Here is a 21,179-nt window from a genome sequence, read left to right as displayed (position 1 = left end):
TATTTTGTGTATTAGCAAATTTCCCTTGTGTTTGTGTGTTTGTGCTTTTTTTTCATTATTATAATGAGAAAGTCTATAATTCACAACCCGCCTGAGTGAATTAGATAAATCCTATATTTTCTCAGTAAATGGAAATATTTTTAATGAACTCAATAAATGAGAATATTTTCCACTAACTACGTGTCTTTGTGTCTTAGCTCATATTAACACAGAAGGTTTAATTTAGGATTTTGCACACAGCAGTACAATAACCACAGACTCTGGTCTGATTCATTTGCAGGGTATAAAACGGTAAAATCCACAGTTATTAACTCAAATTGTTTTAAAAATAAAAAAAATAATAATAAAATAAAACAAAACCGGCTTCGGGGATAAATTGTGAGCAAAAAATTGAAGACGAGGAGCGTAACTGAATATACTGTTTCCATGGCAACCAGACCTACTTATTCACAGAAGCAGTCTTTTGTTTTTTCTTCACCAGTGCAGAGAAAGGTTTGATAAATGAACACTGCAGCAAAGGCCGTGTTAGGTTAGCCGATCAGCATCAAGTTGGCCGTGCTTACTAACGGCAGATAAAAACTAAAACGCATGTGTGCAAACAAATTAGTTTGCTTTTTTAATTTTTTACAGATTAATATTAATTTTATTTATAAATATTAACACACAAATCTGAACTGGATAAGCAGAAGAGAAAGGATGGATGGGTGGAATTAACACTTATGCGTTATTGGGTCTTTCATCCAGAATGGGATGGTATCCTGTTATTGGTCAAACAAGAGGAAATAGAGTGTGGTGCAACAGTTTAGGTTAACAAATACCACAAATAGCTTTTAGAATAGAGAATTGAATAATCCTTTAATTGTCCCACAAGGGGAAATTTGGTTGTATCAGCAGCAAAAAAACCCCACACACATACAAAAAAGAACAGGACACAGAACAGAAAACACAATTTTTACATATTTACATCATGGACAATAGTTACCAGAGCAGAGCACAGTACAGTTGTTAAAATTAGCATACAGATAGTGTGCAAACAGAGCAGGATACTGAAAGATGTTTAAATAGTTAAGAATATTTAGAATAATTAGAAAAGTGCAGACTGTGTATTGTACCTGTGCATTCAAAAGTAGACATGTAACTTCCAATAAGTTAGTGTATATATAAGCTGAGAGAAGTAATGTGCAGTTATAACAGTAGAAGTTGTTACAGCACTGATGTAAACATCTGTGTTTGTTGGGAGTTGTTCTTTCTTTCTTTCTTTCTTTCTTTCTTTCTTTCTTTCTTTCTAAGTTTCACCGTACATCCATTACCATGACATACTGCATGACAAATTGGTTAGTGAAACTTTTATTAATAACACACGAACAACAACAGTAAAATGGTTAATTTGTTGTTGTTTTTTAAATACAGTTATGATTACACACACTCTCTCCCCACCTCCTTTACTTGAAACTTTAACTTTAACCTTTTTTCTCTATTCTGATGCTCGGTTTGAACTTTAGCAGCAACTTGACCATATCTATATGCCTGAATGCAAGGAAATCCTGCCATGTGATTGGCTGATTAGATATTTGTGTTAATGGGCAGTTAAACGGGTATTCCTAAGTGACTGGTATATTTCACACATTAGAAATTCTGTTAATAGGATGTTGTGTCAGGGTTTTATCTGTGCTCATGGAAGACAGAAATAGTTTTTAAAATGACTTAAGCGTGTCTATTTGTTACTTAATTACACTGTATTCTGAGCAGCATTTAAGCTTCTCAGTGCGACTTTGCAGTGCAACATTTTGCTGCTTGCGTGTGTCTGGTGCTTTTTGTTGGTGCCAGTGACAGTATGTGTGAGGCCTCCGGATACTAATGTGCTTTTGTGTCACTGCATCAATTAACTGTTCGAGCCTCTGAACTGTGAGCAGACAAAAGGGACACTGCCTCGTGTAATGAGGCATAAACATAACAAACATCAGTCCAAAGCCTTTGGCCAGTTCATTAAAAAGAGGGCCTGCAGCAGAGACATGGCTATTTGACCACCAGAGCTTTAGTCTGCAACAAAACTGATCTCATCAGAAGCGGAGTATGGGTTAGTCACTGTGAATATGAATGAATGAAAGTAGTAAAAATAAAATGGACAAAACCTCAGCAGGTAAAAAAAACTACTAACTTTACCTGCAGCAATAAATGATACATTTCTAAAATTCGAATAATTTTCAAAGCCTTGATGCGTTTAAAAAAAATCCATGAATTTACATGAACATTAGGGGAAAGTCTGCAAACTTTGTGAGCTAGAACTTCTTTAAAGTGCCACTGGGCAAAATATTCAAGGTCTTTTTGACAGTCAAGTATTTTTTAACATTCAAGCATTCAAAGAGAATTAGAAAAAGAAAGCACTAACAAACAAAACTGTGTTACTCGTAAAAGGCAAATGTGAGCTGTTTAAAGACAGCCATGTAAGATAATCAAGTCTTAATGGTGTTAATTGTCTTAAGCTTTGTCAGTGTGGCTTCCAGTTCGCCTTAAACTGCTTTCTCAAGTGCAGCTGAGTGCACCTTAAGTTGCTTTTTATAGCTGCCAGTTGCAGCTCAGAGGGGGCTCGACGCAGGCGCAGCTGCATCATCAGCATCAGCATCGGGCGACTGTTTCAGGTGTTGTTAATGAAATAAAAGCAAGTTTCTGAATTACGTCTTACAACATTTTTTGGTTTTGCATTTGTTAAGCTCAGCTAAGCTCAGAGTGTATTTATAGTTACGTGGAGCAAAAATATCCTCTACTGTCTTTTTTACAGGATTACACTCACAGACAGTCTGTGCAGTGTACAGAGTACACCTTGTTTTGTGTTCTCATTAAGAATATATTATTGCTGAATCTACAGATGTAAATTGCAAGCTGCTAGTGTGCAGTGAACCTGACAATGCAACAAAATTTAGCCTCTAAATGCCCTGAAGCATGGACAAAGACCACCATATGCAATATGATGCATTTGGCACTAATGGGCAAACCTGAAAGTGTCTGCTGCATCAATTTATTTGATATATGCAACAAAAATATGAACGATTCTCACTGCTGCAAGATCATATACCCGAGCCACAACCCTGTCAGTCAAACTGCTGCCTACTTCTTCCACAATCTGTATTTGCCTTCACGATTTTCTCTGTAATTTAAAATGACAAGTGTGGCAATAAGAACCTCCTACTTTCTGTAAATTTGAATCATATTCAAACTGAAAGGAGGAGCATTGTATCCAGAAATGTCCCCAAATTTCTAGTTTTTGAGTACTACAGGCAACTGTTGGAAGCAATAGTTTGCAAGTGTATTAAGAAGCAAATCTGTCACAAACTGCAACCTGTACATCCAAGAATCACCCCCACTCCCCCAACTCTATATGTATACTGTTAAGTTATTGAAATGACACAGTCTCAAATCCAGCCTCAAGGGGTCACAAGCTGGTATGCTCCCAGTGCCGGGAGTACAGGAAGGGCATCCAGCATAAAAATCTGTGCCAAATCACATGTGCAGATCCATCCACTGTGGTGACCCCTTAGACATGCTGTTTGCATGTTCTCCTGTTTCCATGTTGTTTCTCTCCAGTTGCCTCCCGGATGTGCCAAGTCTCTTGCGCTATGATAGCTGAGATGGGCTTCAGCTCCCCCATGAACCTGAGTTGGGTAAGCAGAAGAAAATGGATGGGTGGGTGGATGAACCACATGAAAAGCAGGGACTATTGTGGAGGCAGTTATCTTAAACACTTTGTTTCTTCCCAAATTTGATCTGCAGGGCTGGAATGCAGAAGGTAAGAACAAGTGCAGTGAAAAACCTGGAACCTCTCAGGTGATTCATGCTATGTACTAATCAGCAGTTCCCCGTTTGTCACTTTGTTCTTTGGTCTGGCATGAAGGCGTGACTCTTCACTCTGTGACCTGACGAGCTGGCAGCTTTCGTGGCTGCAACGAGATTGGAGCTCGTCCATGTGGGTCAGAGGTTTGTGGCCAAAGCTTTTTACAAGCAACACATTCATGTAAAAACTGGGACTTTTTCACTTAAATTAAGGTTTTTATGTATTAATATTCTGGACACATGCCAACACACATTTTTCTCAACCCTCAATTTGATTAAAGTTCCAAATTTGAAGAGCACATTTGAAAGGATTTGCACCTAATACAACACATACGATTAATATCAGTAAGAACAGAACAGGACAGGAAGCAGAGAAAGAGCAAAAGGAGTTTGGAATCAAATTGGCAGCCTGCATGTAAATGTCAAGATGTTGCTCTTCCTTGGTAGCCATGTTCTATATTGATCTATATTTGATGGGAGGAATTTTAAATTAGTAATAAGATTATGAGTCAGGCAAACAGGTTCAGGTTCACTTTCAGGTTCTGATTTACGATGGAAAGGCAACAGTCTGGCAGAGAGCAGGTGGAAGTGAGCAGTATAAGTACTGAGGGGGTGAGTGGAGATCAAGGATCAGCTGAGCAGATCAGGCAGTCTGTAAGTTGTTCACAACCCACCCAAGAAATCTACACAACAAAGACTCTGTCAGCGCTCGCACAGCAACCATGACCAGACCAAACATGACACTAAGAAAGAAATCAGCAGCAGTTGGAATAATAATTCAAATAATTTAGCTCTGCATTATTTTAAATAATAACAATGTTGCCAGTATACTACTGTTTCATACATACAGTTAATATAGTTCCTTTTAATCACATTCTTTTTGATGTTTGCGAGGTCGGTTTTGTCTTCATCTTGCTGTTACAGGTATTTTCTGGCCTTCATCAACATCAAAAAAGGGGAAAAAGCTTATAAGAATTTTTCAAGACCTCCAATAATAAGTGGTTATTTTTCATGCAGACATTTTCAGAGACTGTATGTTGCATATTGTGATTTATTTATGAAATTTGCCCCTTTTACACCTTTTTCATGCAACCTCATTCATTCTTTATTCTCATAATTATGTGTAGGAGAAAAATGCAAAAAGGGACTCCGGGCTTTTAAGTCATAATTTCAGCTCCTCTTTTTTATCATTTTAAGTGCTTCTTCTTTTCTCCGCTTGATGTTTCTTCTTCCTCATGACAAACATGTGCAAATTGCATAAGTGAGCCACCAGCAGATGCAAGAAGAAGCTCAACAGCAGGGTCTGGGGATTAGTCAGTTCGCATACACCGAGGATATAACAAAGCCTAACAGGTTTACAAGTTGTGTAACTGATGATTGAGATAAAGTGGCAGCTTTTATCTAACCACAGTCTAAATACCTGAAAGCCATCTGCCTCAGGTGTGCGTGCATTATATCACCGCCACGCCACTAAAATTTCATCTCTGTCTGCAAGTAAACTCATACAAGTAAACTTTACAAAGCAAATTACTGAGTGAAAGAAAGAAAGTGTATTTAATTTTGACTCATTTTAAAATTCTAGGTTTATAAACGCCATAAAAAAAGGGCCTTTTTATGGTGTTTCATGTATTTTGCATATTTTCATGATTATTTTTGCTTTTTTTAAATTTAGTTTTTAGGTTTACTTGGAGTCAACTTTTAAACGTGCTATTTAAATAAAAGTAACTTGAGCGTTTCAGCTCTGCATTGAGAATATGTACAAAGAAACAAAATCACACTATTATAAAATCTTCATGGAGTGTATACATGTAAATTATGAGCTAAATGTACTTTAGATTCATTTTGTACCATGAGAACATCACGTAAAATCTTTATGAACTCTGGTTTTCTTCACTTTATGCATCAGATTTGATCCAAACCCTAAAAGCCAGTGTGATTGTCACACATGTAACAAATGATGCTGTGAAAACTACAATATTCAGTATGTCTACTTCTGTCCTCTGGTGATCATGTGACCTGTTATTCCATTACACGTCTATAAAGAAGTGATGACAGATTGAGGACACAGGGCTCTTGCCAAGTGCCATGATAGCCTTTAATCGCTACAGGAGTATCCTGATCCTTATAGTCTAAAATGCGATTAACTTCTTTGATTTAATAACTGTACAAGAGAGGTTGTCGTATATTCAGTGATGGCAATTCAAAAATTATCTGGTGTAGCGGTTATAGTCATGCATTTGCAGATCTCCGAGCATTTTTCATCATGTTTTTGCTGACAAAGTCATCTCGAAATAGGAAAACACAGTGTCTGTGAAGGAAGTCTCAAGTTTTAATTTCTGCCTCTGTTTATAATGTAATCATTACTTCTGCTTTGTTTATTTGCAGCAGCGGCTATATGAGCGCCGGGGTCTGTAATTTTAACCTAAACTGCATCCTCTTAGAGTCTGTTGAACATTTTACACCAGTCCAAAAGGAATAAAAAATGTTCTCTTTATTCCGGTCTGTTCTTTTCCTGACTTTCTTTAGTTGTTTTTTTTTCTTTTTACCATCCTTCTTTCCTTTTCACATTCTCTGGCATGCTTTTGTGTCAGGAATGCTGTAAACACTGACTTTACTGACAAGCATATGGGTCTCTGTCGCAATGACTTAAAGATCATCGTGAAAATCCTGCTGGAAACATGAAGTCTTTGAGGATAATGATGAAATACGTTTCTGAATTCATGCAGATATAAAGATGTGATTAAAGCACAATAGATCGTGGCAAGTGAACTGATTTCAGAAGGTTTTTATATCAGTTCTTACATTAAATCTCCCAGAGCTGCACAACAATATGACTCTTACACTTCAGGCTATAGCACACAAGTTGGAGCGTTAGTCTTTTTGCATGCAGGATACAGAGAACCTGCTAATAACAGAAAGCGAGGAAGTACAAAAAACAAGAGGTTCAATTCTGAGTCTCACAATTCTTACTGCAAGTTAAAATTGAGGTTACAAACAGGGTACCTGCACATGCACGTCATACAAAGCAACTAACTTTATGTAACTGTAAAAAATAAACAGAAAATAAGGATGTGCAAAAGATGAGCATTGTACCCCATTATATTTAAAGAGGTAACCACAGTTTCCCCTTGTGCTGTCAGGACACCTTTCGTCACACTGTTGGCACACTAAATAATCGCACAGTGATTTGTGGGCTGTAATCTGAGGTGTTGCCTTTAGCTCTGAAGTGACAGAATAAGTATTTGTAAGAGGCTTTATTCTTACTTCTTCTTACAGTCGCATGCTCATGCTGCGAGTGTCATGTCGCTCGTGACGTATGGATTCGCGCTATTCTCTGAAGTCATCGGTCTTTACCGGTAACTGCTGCCCTGATTTGCAGTATTAGTCTTTCCCTGCTGATCTCGAGCTCCTGTGTAAACACACATCACATACACCAGCTCGAAAACAAGCAGAGACTTTCCACAGCGCACCTCAGTTTCAGACAATTTCAGAAATTTATCCACATCTGAGTCTAATAAGTTTCCATATTATTCAAGACTTTTTACGATTACTGGTGGAAGCCTGTCCACCACTCTGGTTCAGACTGAAACATCTCAACATTGTCAGATTAAATATTTTACAGACGTCACACAGTTCATGCCTACAGGACCTGCGAGCCTCTAACTTTACCTCTGATGCAGCAGCAGATCAAAATTTCATGTGTCTTGTGAAACATCTCACTAAAATACTCCAAAGAGAATTACATTAGACCTGTGGGGATAGGGTCTCACAAAGCTTTATGCTACTTTGTTAATATTTTCTGATTGTCTGATCTGACTTTTTGGGCATTTAGCTTTCAGCTTACATGTTTGATTCTTTGTTGCTTTTTTAAGATTAATTTTTGGCGCCTTAAACAGCAACTGTCTGACTAAATTTGAACTTTTAGAAAACGCTTTTAGGAGAACTCAAAGTTTCAGCAGGAATGTGTTGGGTTCCCAGTTAGAAGAAACCTTTTAGATTTAATATTTTTAGACTTAAATGTGTTCACGTAATATTGAAGCAAAAAGAGGAAGTTTATAGGGTTCAGCCTAAACCTGCCAAACTCTGTTCCTCAAGAGTTCATTGTATTTTGGGGTTTTGAGTTTTTTCCCCCCTCGCGGTCAACCAAACTGTAGCATTCATGCAATTTTTGGCAGATTTCTCTTTAGAGGAACAAAGCCACTTGTTGAAATGTCAAGCGTCATATAAATCGTGCTTTCTTTGTTTTGTTAGATAATAGCTTTGGTGCTGTTATGAATAAATCTGTCCGTCAGAAGTATTTTGATTTTGGTTTAACATCAAATGTGAAGCAGCATTTCTGAGGTTGGTTGAGCTGCTCTGGCAATGTGGGCCTTTTTGTTTTTTTAAGGTGACAAAACGCTTCATGTGTTTTTATGTATTTTGAATTTGAATTTGAGTTTTCAAATTTTGAATTTTAATGACAATCATCAAAGCACTTCCTTATTTAGTGCACCTACTTTGCTTCTCATGGATTAGTGGTGACTGGTTTCTTCATGCAGCAGAAGTACCCTTGTAGGATTTCCTTAACTTTCTAATGCTCTGTGAGTTTTAGAGATTATGACAAATCCTTGCTGTCTTTAAAGTGTGTTTTTAAAGTAACTTAAAAAAAAGAGTTACAATTAGAAAAGAAAATTTGTTCTTCTTTATATTACTGGTTAACAAAATGCCTGATTTCAGTGTTTTTCAAATACCCCCAAAAGTATGAGGCCAAAACTGCCGTCTTCATGATCCATTAACAAGTAGGAGTTGTGTCCCTCCTGTGGCGATTCATCCAAACTGCCGCCGGTTCTCTGAACCTCTCCTGCTCACACAGGCCTGCATACACACTATTTGCAGCCTCCCTGGTTAAATTATAAGCACTAACCAAACTGTTATATTTTCATACACACAGCAGGTGTAGATGATACTTACATGTGAAGGGTGGAGTGGTTAAAGGCTGCTGCTAAACACAGGTCAAGACACAAGAAAGGGTGATGTGGGTGATGTAGCACAAACGTCTCTCTCTCTCTCTCTCACACACACACACGCACACACACACACACACACACACACACACACACACACACACACACACACACACACACACACACACACCTTTCACTGAATGACACGTAACTCAAAAGCCACCCGCCAAACTTATCAGGAGCACCTGGCTGATTCCCATAAAACTTCCAATCACAACCCAGAGAAGTCACAGTGGCCACACTGGGCTGCCATGTGGCAACCATCAGAGACAGAGCAGAGGTGACAAAGCTCTTTTTAAAGAGTCAAACAGCTACAGGTTCTCCTACACTTTCCTTGGTTCGCTCCTTGATCACCCACCTCACCCGCGTGAGTTGAATCACCCAAAAACATGCCGGGCGCCCTGTTTCTCTGCCTCCTAGTGTCTTCTGTAATCGCTGCAGAAAAAGGTAAACTCTTTAAGAATTCTCTTGACTCTCTTTAGTTCTCGTCACTGCTCTAAATGTCAAATATTGCAATGGGAATGTCTTCCTCTAAGTTCATAACAGTGTTGCAGATTTACTGATGTCCTGTACACGTTTGAGCTACTCTTTCACAACTGTGCTCCAGACTAGAAGACCTGTGTGTTTTATGGATGGTTTACCCATTTAAAGAAAAAAATTAATAAATTCCCGTTTCCTAAAAAAACTTTCCAGCTCATTTTGGTGATTTCCTGACTTCCCAGTGATGGGGATCTCGCTTGTGAGAGAGAAAGGCGTCTACAGGGTGAAAGTAGTTAAAACTGGGACACTTTTTCACAAAATGTTAAGAAAGAATCATAACAATTACAGATACTCATGTATTTATCCTTGTATCCTTGTAAGTGTATCATATTTTAACAGTTTGGGTTAGTTTTTTGAGACTTTAGCATCATCACTCTGATTTCCCCTGAAAAAAAAAAAGTAAAACTGGCACGATACATTTTTAAGTATTACATTGAAAAAAACCTCAGATGTCGCAAATATGAGAAAAATTAAAACTCCTATATACAAAGTACTATTTCATTTATTTTATTTCATCAGAAGGTTCAATAACCTCTACATTTTAAAAAAACAACTTGACTTTTCTTGAATTATTTGATGATTTGGGGTTTAAAGGGTTAAATAATATGCTATGTCACTTCTCTAATTCTTTTGTGTGAGATGCCATCTTCTGGGTTAAACAGACCCTAAAAATAGCCCATCACTGAAAAGATCAGATCAAACTGTACAAAGTGTTGTTTCTTTGCATTTTAGTAACACATAAAATTGCATTTCATTGTAAACAAATAGGTCACATTCTATAGCAGTCAATAAATCCACAACGATTTATTGAATAGGTTAAACTTCAAATACAAAAATACTTTACAAAGTCTTTAGTAGAAGTAAAAGCATTATGATGAAGACTCAATTTATTATGTTTTGGGTTTTTTTCTCTGAGACTCAATTACTAAAATTCCTTATGCCTCCTAAAATCTAGCACAAAGCAAAATCAGTTTCCATCGACAAGACTCCTTTTTGGTGCCTCGTTTTTTTCTTATAATTCTCATGCAGACGCAGATTTATTGTTTCCAATTTGGAATATTGGTGGACTACCAATAAGAAGGAAAGTCCAGGACTTTCATTCTATACATTTTGATATCAGCCATTTATATTATTATGTATTAGCAGTGCTAGCAGCATGCCTTCAAGACTAGCAGTCGTGGTAGTGCCTTCAGCAGGTTAAAGGTCAACCACTATGGCCTTCGACAGTCCTACTAGAGATGACACAAGCCTGTAAGGACATTTTTCTTTATAGTATAAGCACTGACATCCTATATCGGGGGTCTCCAATTCCAGGCCTCGAGGGCCGGTGTCCTGCAGGTTTTAGATCTAACCGTGGGTCAACACACCTGAGTCACATGATTAGTTCGTTACCAGGCCTCTGGAGAACTTCAGGACATGTTGAGGAGGTCATTTAGCTATTTGAATCAGCTGTGTTGGATCAAGGACACATCTAAAACCTGCAGGACACCGGCCCTCGAGGCCTGGAATTGGAGACCCCTGTCCTATATACTGCATATGAATGTGTGTGTCACTAAGTGAGTGCAGACTTTGTTTCCTGGTCTTATTGAGACACTGAAAAAAAGGAAGTAAAATCTCTCTGCACAGTTGAGTGTTTAGTGTGTCTCCTGTCTTCCTGCCTTAGACAGCGCCCTTCCTGGACTGAATAACACCAAAGATGTTGAAGCCTTCATCGACTCTGCTGAAGTGGTGGTCATCGGATTCCTGGAGGTCAGACAAGAAAATTGCATGTGAATAAAAAAAGGTCTCAATCATAGACTCAGATAAGTTTGGGGATTTTTTTTAAAGCAAAGCCCACAGTAGCTGTTTTGCGGCTTAGTTTATTATGTTAACATGCATGTGGAAACCCAGACACGATGAGACAAATTAGCTGAGAGTGAGACGGCGAGGTCTCCAGAAATACAGCCTTTGTTTGCACCCCGGCCTCGGTGATGCTGCTGTCACGAATACGTTTTGAAAAAGGATCTGCTTCCCGTGGCCACACCTTTGGCAGTGCTGGTGCTGTGAGGACACAGGGTGGCTGGTTGTCCCACGGTGGCGAGCTCTTTGGCCAGACTTTGTGTGCGGGGGAAGATGGCAGACTTGACAGGAAATACATAGGCATCTGAAGATCTGTGGGATTGGCTCCATTGCTCCTCTCATAAACAAGTGCAGAGACGAGGGGAAGGTTCAAGAGAGGATAGTGGAGGAGAAAGACAGAGAGCACACAAGGATAGTTCATAGCCGGACCATGATGCTGAAGGCAATAAGAGACAAAAATATTGGTGCTGTGACTCACTGAGAATGAACACATATTACAGGCTGCGAAATGAGAAAACGGACTGCCAGAGCTCATGCAACAGACTCTCAGAAATAGACATGATTCACCTTCCTTTGAGTCAGCCTCATCTGTCTTTTCTCCCTGGCAGCTGCACTTTCCAAATTGTTGAGGGTTTCTCGTGTCCCCCTGGAGACACTGGTGTTCTCGCTCAAATTTTACATAAGATAGGACAAACAGTAACAAACAAATAGTGAGGGGGAGAAAAGGAAGGGAAAAAAATGAATTTACATGGTAAGTTATGAGAGGAGGTTGAAACGGTCTCCCTCTTTGTTCCAGGGAGAGGAGAGTTATGGCTATAAAGAACTGGTGGAGGCTGTGAAGCAAGTCAGCTCTGTCCCCGCAGCCATTTGCTCCGTGAAGGAGGTGTGGGCTGAGTACAACCTCTCCTCGGATGCCATCACTCTCTTCAGAAAAGTACTGCACATATTTTCAGTAATAAACGATGTACGATGTCTGTTTTCATGAATGCGATGGTGATGCTGTGTGTGATGCTTGCAGGCAGATAACCACCAGGAGAACATTGATCTTTCTGAGGCCAAGGACTTAAAAGCTGACGGTCTTGTAAACTTTATTTCTGTGAACGAGATCCGATACATCACAGAGTACAGCCAAGTGGTAGGTCCCACTCATGTCTTCTTCACGGTCCTCTCCTTCTGTCTAATATTATCTGTTAAGTTAACATTTCAAATACTTTTAATTAATTGAAAAATTAATGAATAAAAAGCAACGATCCATCACACAAAATCCCCGGAAAAAGGTGGATTGTTAGAATTTTATTTCTCACATTTTGAACCCCACTCTTTTCTATGTCCTCATCACTCTCTTTTCTCTTCTGTTCCTCTCAGACAGCAGTGGGTCTGTTCAATTCAGAGGTGAAGACACATCTCCTGCTCCTTGCCAACAGGGGGAGCAAAGATTTTGTTGAGCTCAAGGAGCGACTGGGAGCCCTGGCACCTGAGTACACAGGCAAAGTGAGAATATTCCTTAGTGTAATTCAGGTGTAGAAGAGCAGCTTTGAATAAATCTGAGTGCTATATGCATCGATCAGCTTCACACTGGAGTGTGGAAATAGAAAGGGCTCATGAGAATACAATAAGGTTTGGCTTTTTTTGCTTCAGTACATCATCATAGTGGATTGAAAATCAAACAATCCATAAGTGACTGAAGTGCAGACTTTCAGCCTTAATTAAAGAGGTTTAACAAAAAAAGTATCGACTGTTTAGGAATTACTTTCATTTTTAGAAATGAATTTTTTTTAATTCTCGCTTTAATTTCAAGGTAACTGGGTAAGCATAAGAGCATAACATGTTATCAAGTCAAACATGGCAATGTTATGGCATTATGGCTACTAATGGAACCGGCTTAGGTGTGCGTTGCTCATGCCAAGTCAGTCACCTGATCTGAATCCAATAGGCATTCCTGTTCAGTTACTGAAGACAGTGAGGTGTCTGCAGCTCATGGCAGGAATAAATATGAATTTATGAGGTTTAAATATCAATTTCCTGCCTTTAGGTGAGAGGCAGGTTACATCTTGGACAGGTCACCAATCTATCGCAGGGCTAACATATAGACAGACAACCATTCACACATGTGGTCAATTCAGAATCCCCTATTAGCCTAATCCCATACAGTGAGAGGAAACCAAACACAGGGAGAACATGCAAACACCACACAGGTGGGAACTTGGAAACTGCTTGTTGTGAGGCCTCAGTGCTAACCAACAGCTTTAATATAAAATCGTGTTCATTTGTCCAATTACTAAATCCTAAACAGTAAATGAAATACTTTTGTTAAACCTCTTAAGCTAAAGCTCAGAGTCTGCACTTCAGTCACATCTTGATTGTTTGGTTTAAAATGCGCTGTGGTGGAACACACACAAAACTGTGTGGCCTGTTTCTATACTAGTTGATCATTAGACTGCAAACCACGTGCATCCTTCATACAGCACTTTATTCTACATCCTTTTATCCATCTCACATCTACACTTACAGACCCTTTTTGAATAAGCAATTAAGCTGACACGCAAGACTTTGGACCAAGTAGAACTTATTCAATCTGGCCAACGAAAGTATAGACAGGGATACAAAATTCTTTAATTACATTCTGCCAAAAATCAAATAACTTGATCTAATCTAATTATGTAAAATGAACCGCCTGTGTTCCAGTTCTTGTTCGTGCTGCTTAATGGAGCGCTGAAGTCCAACTTAAAGCCACTCGAGTACTTTGGCCTCAAGCCGAAGGACCTCCCACGAGTTGGCATCTACGATGGTAACTCTGACACGAAGTGGCTTCTACCGGAAGGAGAAATTTCTACAGAGCGAGTGCGGGAGTTCTGTGAGTCTTTCTTACGAGGAGAACTGAAGGTGAGCAGCTGTTACTAAAGCTTAGTCGCTGCTCTTGACCGAACACATCTATGGTTGCGGTGTATACAAAATGATCATTCTCTTGAACAAACAGAGGTCAGTATCCTCCAGGAAAAATTGCAATTGCATTAGGCCACACTAGTAATGTACCATGAGCCATCTTCCATATATGAGCCACACAAAAGACAGGAAACCCCCCCCCCTCTGTGTATACCAGTTTGCTCTGTTACACCCCACAGAGCTCCAGCTGGCTGTGAGTTTCCACATCACTAAACTGTGGCATTAGAAATCTGAATTCAACTGACATCATATTCATTAAATGAATCAGCCCTAAAAAAAAAAAGAAGCAAAAATAACAGCAAAACACAAGAAAGCATAATCTGCTTAAAGGTTTAATCATAATAATCTTTTAGAGAGCACAATTGCTGATGAACCTATCGATGAGTTAATGCTTCTTTCTCTACTTCAGATTATAGTTGTTATAGTCTAATCCAAAATGTGTCATCAAAAGATGTATTAAGACAGAAAGAAAACCTGGCACTGCTATTTGCTTGCTTTTTATTTTGCGTTCAGTTTCTGGTGGGCTTTTTTTAAGCTCTCAGCTGCAGATATACTTTAAAAGGAAAAGCTTTGACTCTCATCTTCCTTTTATAAATGGTTCAATCACATATTTACTTGAATAAAGGAATCCATTTAGCTTATAAATATGTTGCTTCCCCCAGACGCTGTCTTCTAAAATGCTAAAAGATGAATACATTTATAATGTTCAGGATTAAATTACTTAAAAAAAACAAACAGATGTGGCCAGCGTAAATGAAAGTGCTCATAATGCATCTGTGTAGCTGCCATGATTGTAGTTTATTCATGAATTGCAAGACTTTGAACTTTCCTCTGAATAATGCTGAATTGATAAGCTGGCTTCTGTATTTCACTTATTGCACCTTTATTTATTTTTTTTTTTTCAGGGGATGAAAGAGGCTGAAGAAAAGCCTAAAACAGAGCTGTAGGACTCAAGATGAAAATGAGCTTCTTATTTACAAAATAAAATGAGTAAATTTGAATGAAAAAACTAGATTGATGTCTCTTTTCTCATAGGACTTATACCCTTTGAGCAGACAGGAAATTGTTTATATTTATGAGTGTCCATAAGTATATTATGTGTCCTTATTTATTTTCCAGTATTTGTTATGTTTTGCCTGTTTACACGAGTGTGAGTCCGTCTGCAGTCTGGTTAGTTGACCACAAGTCACTGGCCGCAAGTCGCAGTGATCTGGCGGAGTTTGTTAGTCTTGTCCACTAATGTTATTGTCAGAGCCACAACACACCAACCTCAGAGAGACTGACAGAAAGCATGCTGGGAAGATGTGGATGGAAGCACTGTAGTAAGTGGTAGTTTCTCGAATGATTCAGTCTGGGGAACAGTGTTCAAATAAAGTGAAAAACACCATCTGTACAATTTAAACTAACATGAAAATCACACACAGCCCTAAAGCGGGGCATCTAATTCAAGATTAACGTAAAGTTTCACTACAAGACATATCAGGATCTAAAAAACGGAGCATATTTAGCTACAGAGGCTGTAAAAGTTCTATAAAAGAACAACAGATGGGCTGTAGACATCAAGAGTGAAAAAGGTTTGGGCTGTTCCCAAAAATATTCTCTCAAGCAAGAAGGGAATTTCAAGGCCCAGACTGGGATCAGTATAATTAGTGGTGCTGCGCTGCCAAGCGGATACATCCGGCGGAATCGGGAAAGCCTGGCAGGTGAACATTTCTCCAAGACCAGATGGAATATACAGTATGTGTCCCCCGCCATCTGAGTTTGTTTACGGCTACAAGTGAGACGGCTGACAGATGAGGCAGTGTTACATAAAGTGCTGGGGGCGGACAGACATGACAGCGTTTTCATCAAAAGGGCAAATTGTAAGTTAAAGCCTCTGTAGGGTTCACGTTTCCTTACGTCTGATATTAAATATTGCTGCCCCTCTCGTGCTCTTCTTAAATAAACAAGATGTTGTATCACCAGAAATTAAAGTATGATTTTATTTGCATTTATTGTGTTTATATTACTGTCATTTTTAATCAAGGTTCCTTCTGTCATCACATCAAAATACAAAGAACACATGATTTAATACAGAATCGCATGGCCTCCTGTGGTTTACAGATGATTTTCTTAGAAATTCTGCTAAGGCTGTTTTTAAATTGAAACTTTGGCGGCTGTTAATTTTAATAATTTGGTAATTTAGTTCTGGATGCAGGTGGGACAAGCTGACGAACATTTGGAGAGTATGGGTATGGGAAGAAAAAAACACATAAATAATTCCATCATTTCCTCTTAAAAACAAGCAAAAACTGTTATTTGCTTTGTTTTCCTCAGAGCATAGAGTTTAAGTACATGTAGTTTCTGTTGCTCTTTACCTTATATGTCTTCAGTGCAGCAGACAGACTGCAGCCATGCCAACTGCAGATGTTCTGCTCAACAAAACTCACTCCCAACCAGTCGTGGCAGATGGCCGCCTGTCCATGAGCCTGGTTCTGCTTTAGGTTTCTTCCTGTTAAAAGGAGTTTTTCCTTTCCAATGTTGCCAAAGTGCTTGCTCCTAGGAGCTCCTATATGAGGAGCTCTTTTTTCTCGAATTATTGTAACATCTTTACAATATGAAGCACGTTGAGGCTACTGTTGTTGTGATAAAACTGAATTAATTTTAATTGAATGTGTCCTTCAGTGTGCACATTAAACATGTAGAAGTGTTTTCTTTCATTTGTGCTGTGTTTATTTGTAAAATTAGAAACAGTCTAATGTATTACTTTATGGATGGACTATTGTTATTCATTTTTATGTTCTTAAAGCTTCCTGAAATTTCAGTTCAATTCAATTTTATTTAAATAACACCAAATAATAACAACAGCCTTACAATAATACAGAGAGAACCCCAACAATTATTCAACCCCCAATGAGCAAGCACTAAGGCTACGTCCACACTCATTGTTAGTCCATTTAAAAATCTCGGTGCTTTTCCTCGACATTTTGCCGCAACGTTTCAACGAACCAGAAAGTAAATAAACGGCAGACAGAAATGAGACAGGCCGAATCTTCTTGCGTTTCATGCATGCGCAGTACTGGAACGTAAGCGTTTTGGGCCTTTTCAATGTGGATGCACAGCTCTGTAAAAACGACTGAAAACGCTAGTGTGGACGCGGAGCGTTTTCAGACGAAAACACCGTTTTCAAATCTATCCGGGCTAGTGTGGACGTAGCCTAAGTGACTGTGGGAAGGAAAATGTCCCTTTTTGCTGGAAGCAAACTCCGACAGGAAGAAGACAGGACAAAGGACACACTGTCCTTTGGGCAGGGATAGCTCAGTAGGTAGAGTGGTGGCCCCATGATCGGAAGGTCGGGGGTTCGATTCCCCTGAACAGCTACCCTGAGGTACCCCTGAGCAAGGTACCGTCCCTACACACTGCTCCCTGGGCGCCCAATGGCTGCCCACTGCTTCACTGAGTGAATGGGTTAAATGCAGAGAGCGATTTTCCCCACAGGGACCAATAAAGTATACTTTCTTCTTCTTCTGTGGGAGGGGGGCAGGTATTAATAATTACTAATGATTAAATACAGTGTGGTGTATAAATTGACTGAAAAAGAAATAGTCATGGGATCACCCCAGCAGCCTAAACCTATTACAGCATAACTAAGGGAGGATCAGGATACCCTGATCCAGCCCAAACTATGAGCTTTATCAAAAAGTAAAGTTTTAAACGTAATTTTAAAAGTAAAGAGGGTGGCTGTCTCCCACATCCAACCTGGGAGATGGTTTCACAGAAGAGGGGCCTGAAGACTCTGCCTCCCATTCCCAAAGGGAGTTTTTCCTTCCCACTGTTGGCAAATTTTTCTTACAACTGATTATATGATTATTGTGGTTTTCTCTCTAATATTACTGAATTGGTGCTTCATAAATATCACTGACCTGAGTTGAATCCACTGGATGTAGAAACTCTTAAAAAAAAAGAATATGACACCACCTATTTTACTGGTGATCATGGACAAGATAAGGCCACAGCTTCAGCTGCTTGATTCTGTAGTTTCCACTATTGTAGGTATTAGATTCATGAGCGAGCTCATGAGCTTGTGGGATTGATGGTACAAGCCTCAGGGCCATCTTTCATGACATCTGACATGTGAAGCAACAATCTCTTCCTCCTGCTGCGGAACCCAAACATGATCCTCTCTGTTCTCTGGCTCTCACGGTCCTGTTGGGCTAAACTAAGCAGTAACTTGGCTCTTACAGCCCAAAGCAAACCTCATAAATCTGCATCTAAAACTGGCCTCTCAGTAAGACAAGTCTCTAATAAGTAAGCAATAAGTATACTGTAGGTAACCATCTTTAGCCAAGTGTGTAACTGGTGTTCCCCAGTTTTTCAGAAAAAAGGCATAAAATGTCACATGATGCTGTTTGTTTATTCTTCTGAAAAGAAGTGGTAATGTATTTGACAGAAAACAAAAATTCTTTACTGCACATTTTTTGATTTGATTTTGATTTTATTGATTAGGATTCAAATATCTCAATGAATACAGAACAAAGATCTACCACAAAGCAAGAAAGCATGAGACAAGGCTAATCAAAAGGTACTGGCTGAAGCATTTGCTTATTACGCCAACCCTTTTAACAAAAGATCTTTTTGCATGCAGCTCCTGTACACAGGGCAGAAAGAAAAAGACTTTCCCTCCATATATTTATAGTGTGCAATGCTCTGAAACCACATCGATGTACTTTACAGATTTAGATTACTGTGTGTATGTGTGTTTACTGCTTGTATAACAAAACTTTTATTACTCCCTTACTTTGTGCGGCACACAAAAAAGCAAAAGCCACAAATGTTTTTCATTTTTATTATCAGTATGAAGTTGTAGCTTCATATGCTTATTAAATAGATGGTATGTGTGTGAGGTTGTGTAGTAGTAGTAGTGTGTGTGTGTGTGTGTGTGTGTGTGTGTGTGTGTGTGTGTGTGTGTGTGTGTGTGTGTGTAGTGGGGTGGTGGGGGGCAGCAGTTTAATATCGATGGTTTTTTTTAGGAAATGTGTTTTGCTGGCTTGATGAAAGGTTTTGTGGTAAGTGTGAAGACCCATCCATCCAATTTACAAAAATAGCCTTTATTTTGAAAGATGCAGATGGCATCTAAACATGCAGAAAAAATGTAGATAGCTATAATGTATTATTAGAGCTTCCTGCAGGAGAGCTCAACCTAATACATTTTTTTTGTTCTTCCTCCTGAATGCCACAAAAAACCTTCTGTTTGTCGAAACATGACGTCACACAAGTGTCTTGTGGTGGTTTGATGGATCAGGTGACGAAAAAGAGGACCGGCTTCAGCACCATACAGACCTCGTGTGCCAAAATGTGCAGTGAGGATGTGCTAGAAGTCCATGAGATGTCCAACACCGCTGCTGTGTTGGGTGAGGCTGATGTAGCTGACAGGCACCTTGAGATCAAACAGAGCCCTACTCTGGCAGTTGCTGAAGTTTCGTGATGCCATGAAATAAAAGCTCCATCCTCTGCACAACTCTTACAAATTTTTAGTCAGTGAAGGGGAAAGCATCTTCCCACCCACTCTGTATGCAGAGGGGGCAGACTGCTGTCAACCTTAACTGAGGATACAGTCAGGTGGTGGAAAAAATACTTTGAGGATCTCCTCAATCCCACTGGCACACCTTCCATAGAGGAAGCAGGGTATGGAGACAAGGGGTATGACTGTGGCTGGGGTCACTGAGTTTTATATAAACTCTGGTGACAGGGGCCCTAAGACCTAGAGTCCCTTTGCCCTTGGATTGGTGGTGGCCCCTATTTTTAAGAAGGTGCGTACAAAGTTCAGGGAGATCACACTTCTCACCCTCCCTTGGAAGCCCCAGCCTCCCCTTGTAGACATGAGAGAGGAGGTGTAAATTTAGTTTTTATTGCTAACAATAAATTAAACTCATTCATGATGGCAGTTGGACTACTACCTAGAAAAGAATTTCTAGGTGTAGCTGAGATGGATGTGGTCTCAGGATCTCATTTTGCACTGGGGCACTTTACAGCCAAGTGTGAAGCAATCTAAGGCCATAGTTCTCCCCCCAAACACGGTGAAGAATCCACTTTGGGTGGGGAATAAATTGCTGCCTAAAGTGAAAGAGTGCAAGTGTCTCAGGTGGTTGTTCATGAGGGAGGAAACAAGGGATCTAGAGATTGACATTCAGATAGTTGCAGCGTCAGCAGTGATGCAAGTACTGCCATCTGTTATGGTGAAAAGCGAGCTGAGCATGAAAGGAAAGCTGATGACTTAGCAGTTGATCTATGTTCGTACCCTTAGTTATGGAAACAAGCACTGTATGCCAGAAAGAATGAGATCACAGATACAGGTAGCAGAAACAAGCTTCCCTCAAAAGGTTTCAGGCCATCTGTTAGACATAGGGTGAGGTGCTCAGTCAGTAGTGCCTCAGAATAGAGACACTTCTTCTCCACATCAAACGAAGGAAGCTGAGGCATTTTAGCATCTAAGATGCCTGTAGGATTATTTCCTGGGCAGAACTGTTTGAAGGGGCTTGAAACTGGGGGTGCTGAATATATGAGTGTTTGTGCGCGCACGCTTAGTGCAACACATGTGAGGCAGAAACACAGGTGAGCAAATTGATTACGGTATGAAACACTTAAAAAGTATACCAGTCTTTCAACTACGAGGTTTCTTTAGACACAGCAGTCAAGATGTGCATACACACACAATAACCTATGTGTGTGCAGCTAACCAAAACCTAAACCTAACCCTAAATAATGACATGAATCATTTTTGAAATTTAAAATACATTTATCTGTTTTTTTGCATTTGCAGGGGTTACTGTACTGTACTTCCCGCAGCATTGCTCATGTTTAAGGTTCTTCAGCCATGTCCAAGTAGGAAGAGACAGGAAGAGAAACCCAATAAATGCAGGCGAGATATATCTCTATATCTTTACAGCTAGCTTGGGAATGCTTCACTGTTCTCCCATGACAGTTTGAGGAGGTGACAGGGGAGAAAGAAGGCCTCTGTTTAGACTGCTGCCCCCACCCCCCCACCCC

At 39.6% G+C, this 21,179-nt stretch overlaps 1 protein-coding gene across 2 annotated transcripts; it reads left to right on the top strand.

Annotated features, from left to right (window-relative positions):
• The first annotated feature begins 9,066 nt into the window (after positions 1–9,066).
• erp27 (endoplasmic reticulum protein 27) lies at positions 9,067–15,162 on the top strand. 2 transcript variants are annotated; one of them, XM_005747058.1, is made up of 7 exons: positions 9,067–9,278; positions 11,035–11,120; positions 12,007–12,144; positions 12,229–12,345; positions 12,576–12,701; positions 13,896–14,093; positions 15,059–15,162. In XM_005747058.1, the coding sequence occupies exons 1-7, from the start codon at positions 9,221–9,223 to the stop codon at positions 15,098–15,100; spliced, it is 765 nt and encodes a 254-aa protein (XP_005747115.1). In that variant the 5' UTR covers positions 9,067–9,220; the 3' UTR covers positions 15,101–15,162. The 2 variants fall into 2 exon arrangements, with proteins under 2 accessions (XP_005747115.1, XP_005747116.1); XM_005747059.1 differs by lacking the exon at positions 9,067–9,278 and adding an exon at positions 10,860–10,927.
• The last annotated feature ends 6,017 nt before the right edge of the window (positions 15,163–21,179 follow it).

The sequence above is a fragment of the Pundamilia nyererei genome, unplaced genomic scaffold (genome assembly GCF_000239375.1).
Source record: "Pundamilia nyererei isolate P.nyererei 1_Seehausen unplaced genomic scaffold, PunNye1.0 scaffold00187, whole genome shotgun sequence".
Taxonomy (NCBI): Eukaryota; Metazoa; Chordata; class Actinopteri; order Cichliformes; family Cichlidae; genus Pundamilia; species Pundamilia nyererei.
This window is presented reverse-complemented; position numbering and strand designations above follow the sequence as displayed.

Bases quoted from the DNA above. Each gene is read 5' to 3' on its own strand.
- erp27 (XM_005747058.1), top strand. From the start codon at position 9,221: ATGCCGGGCGCCCTGTTTCTCTGCCTCCTAGTGTCTTCTGTAATCGCT. The intron at 12,346-12,575 runs GTAGGTCCCACT...TGTTCCTCTCAG, and splicing joins TCACAGAGTACAGCCAAGTG to ACAGCAGTGGGTCTGTTCAA. The intron at 12,702-13,895 runs GTGAGAATATTC...CCTGTGTTCCAG, and splicing joins CACCTGAGTACACAGGCAAA to TTCTTGTTCGTGCTGCTTAA.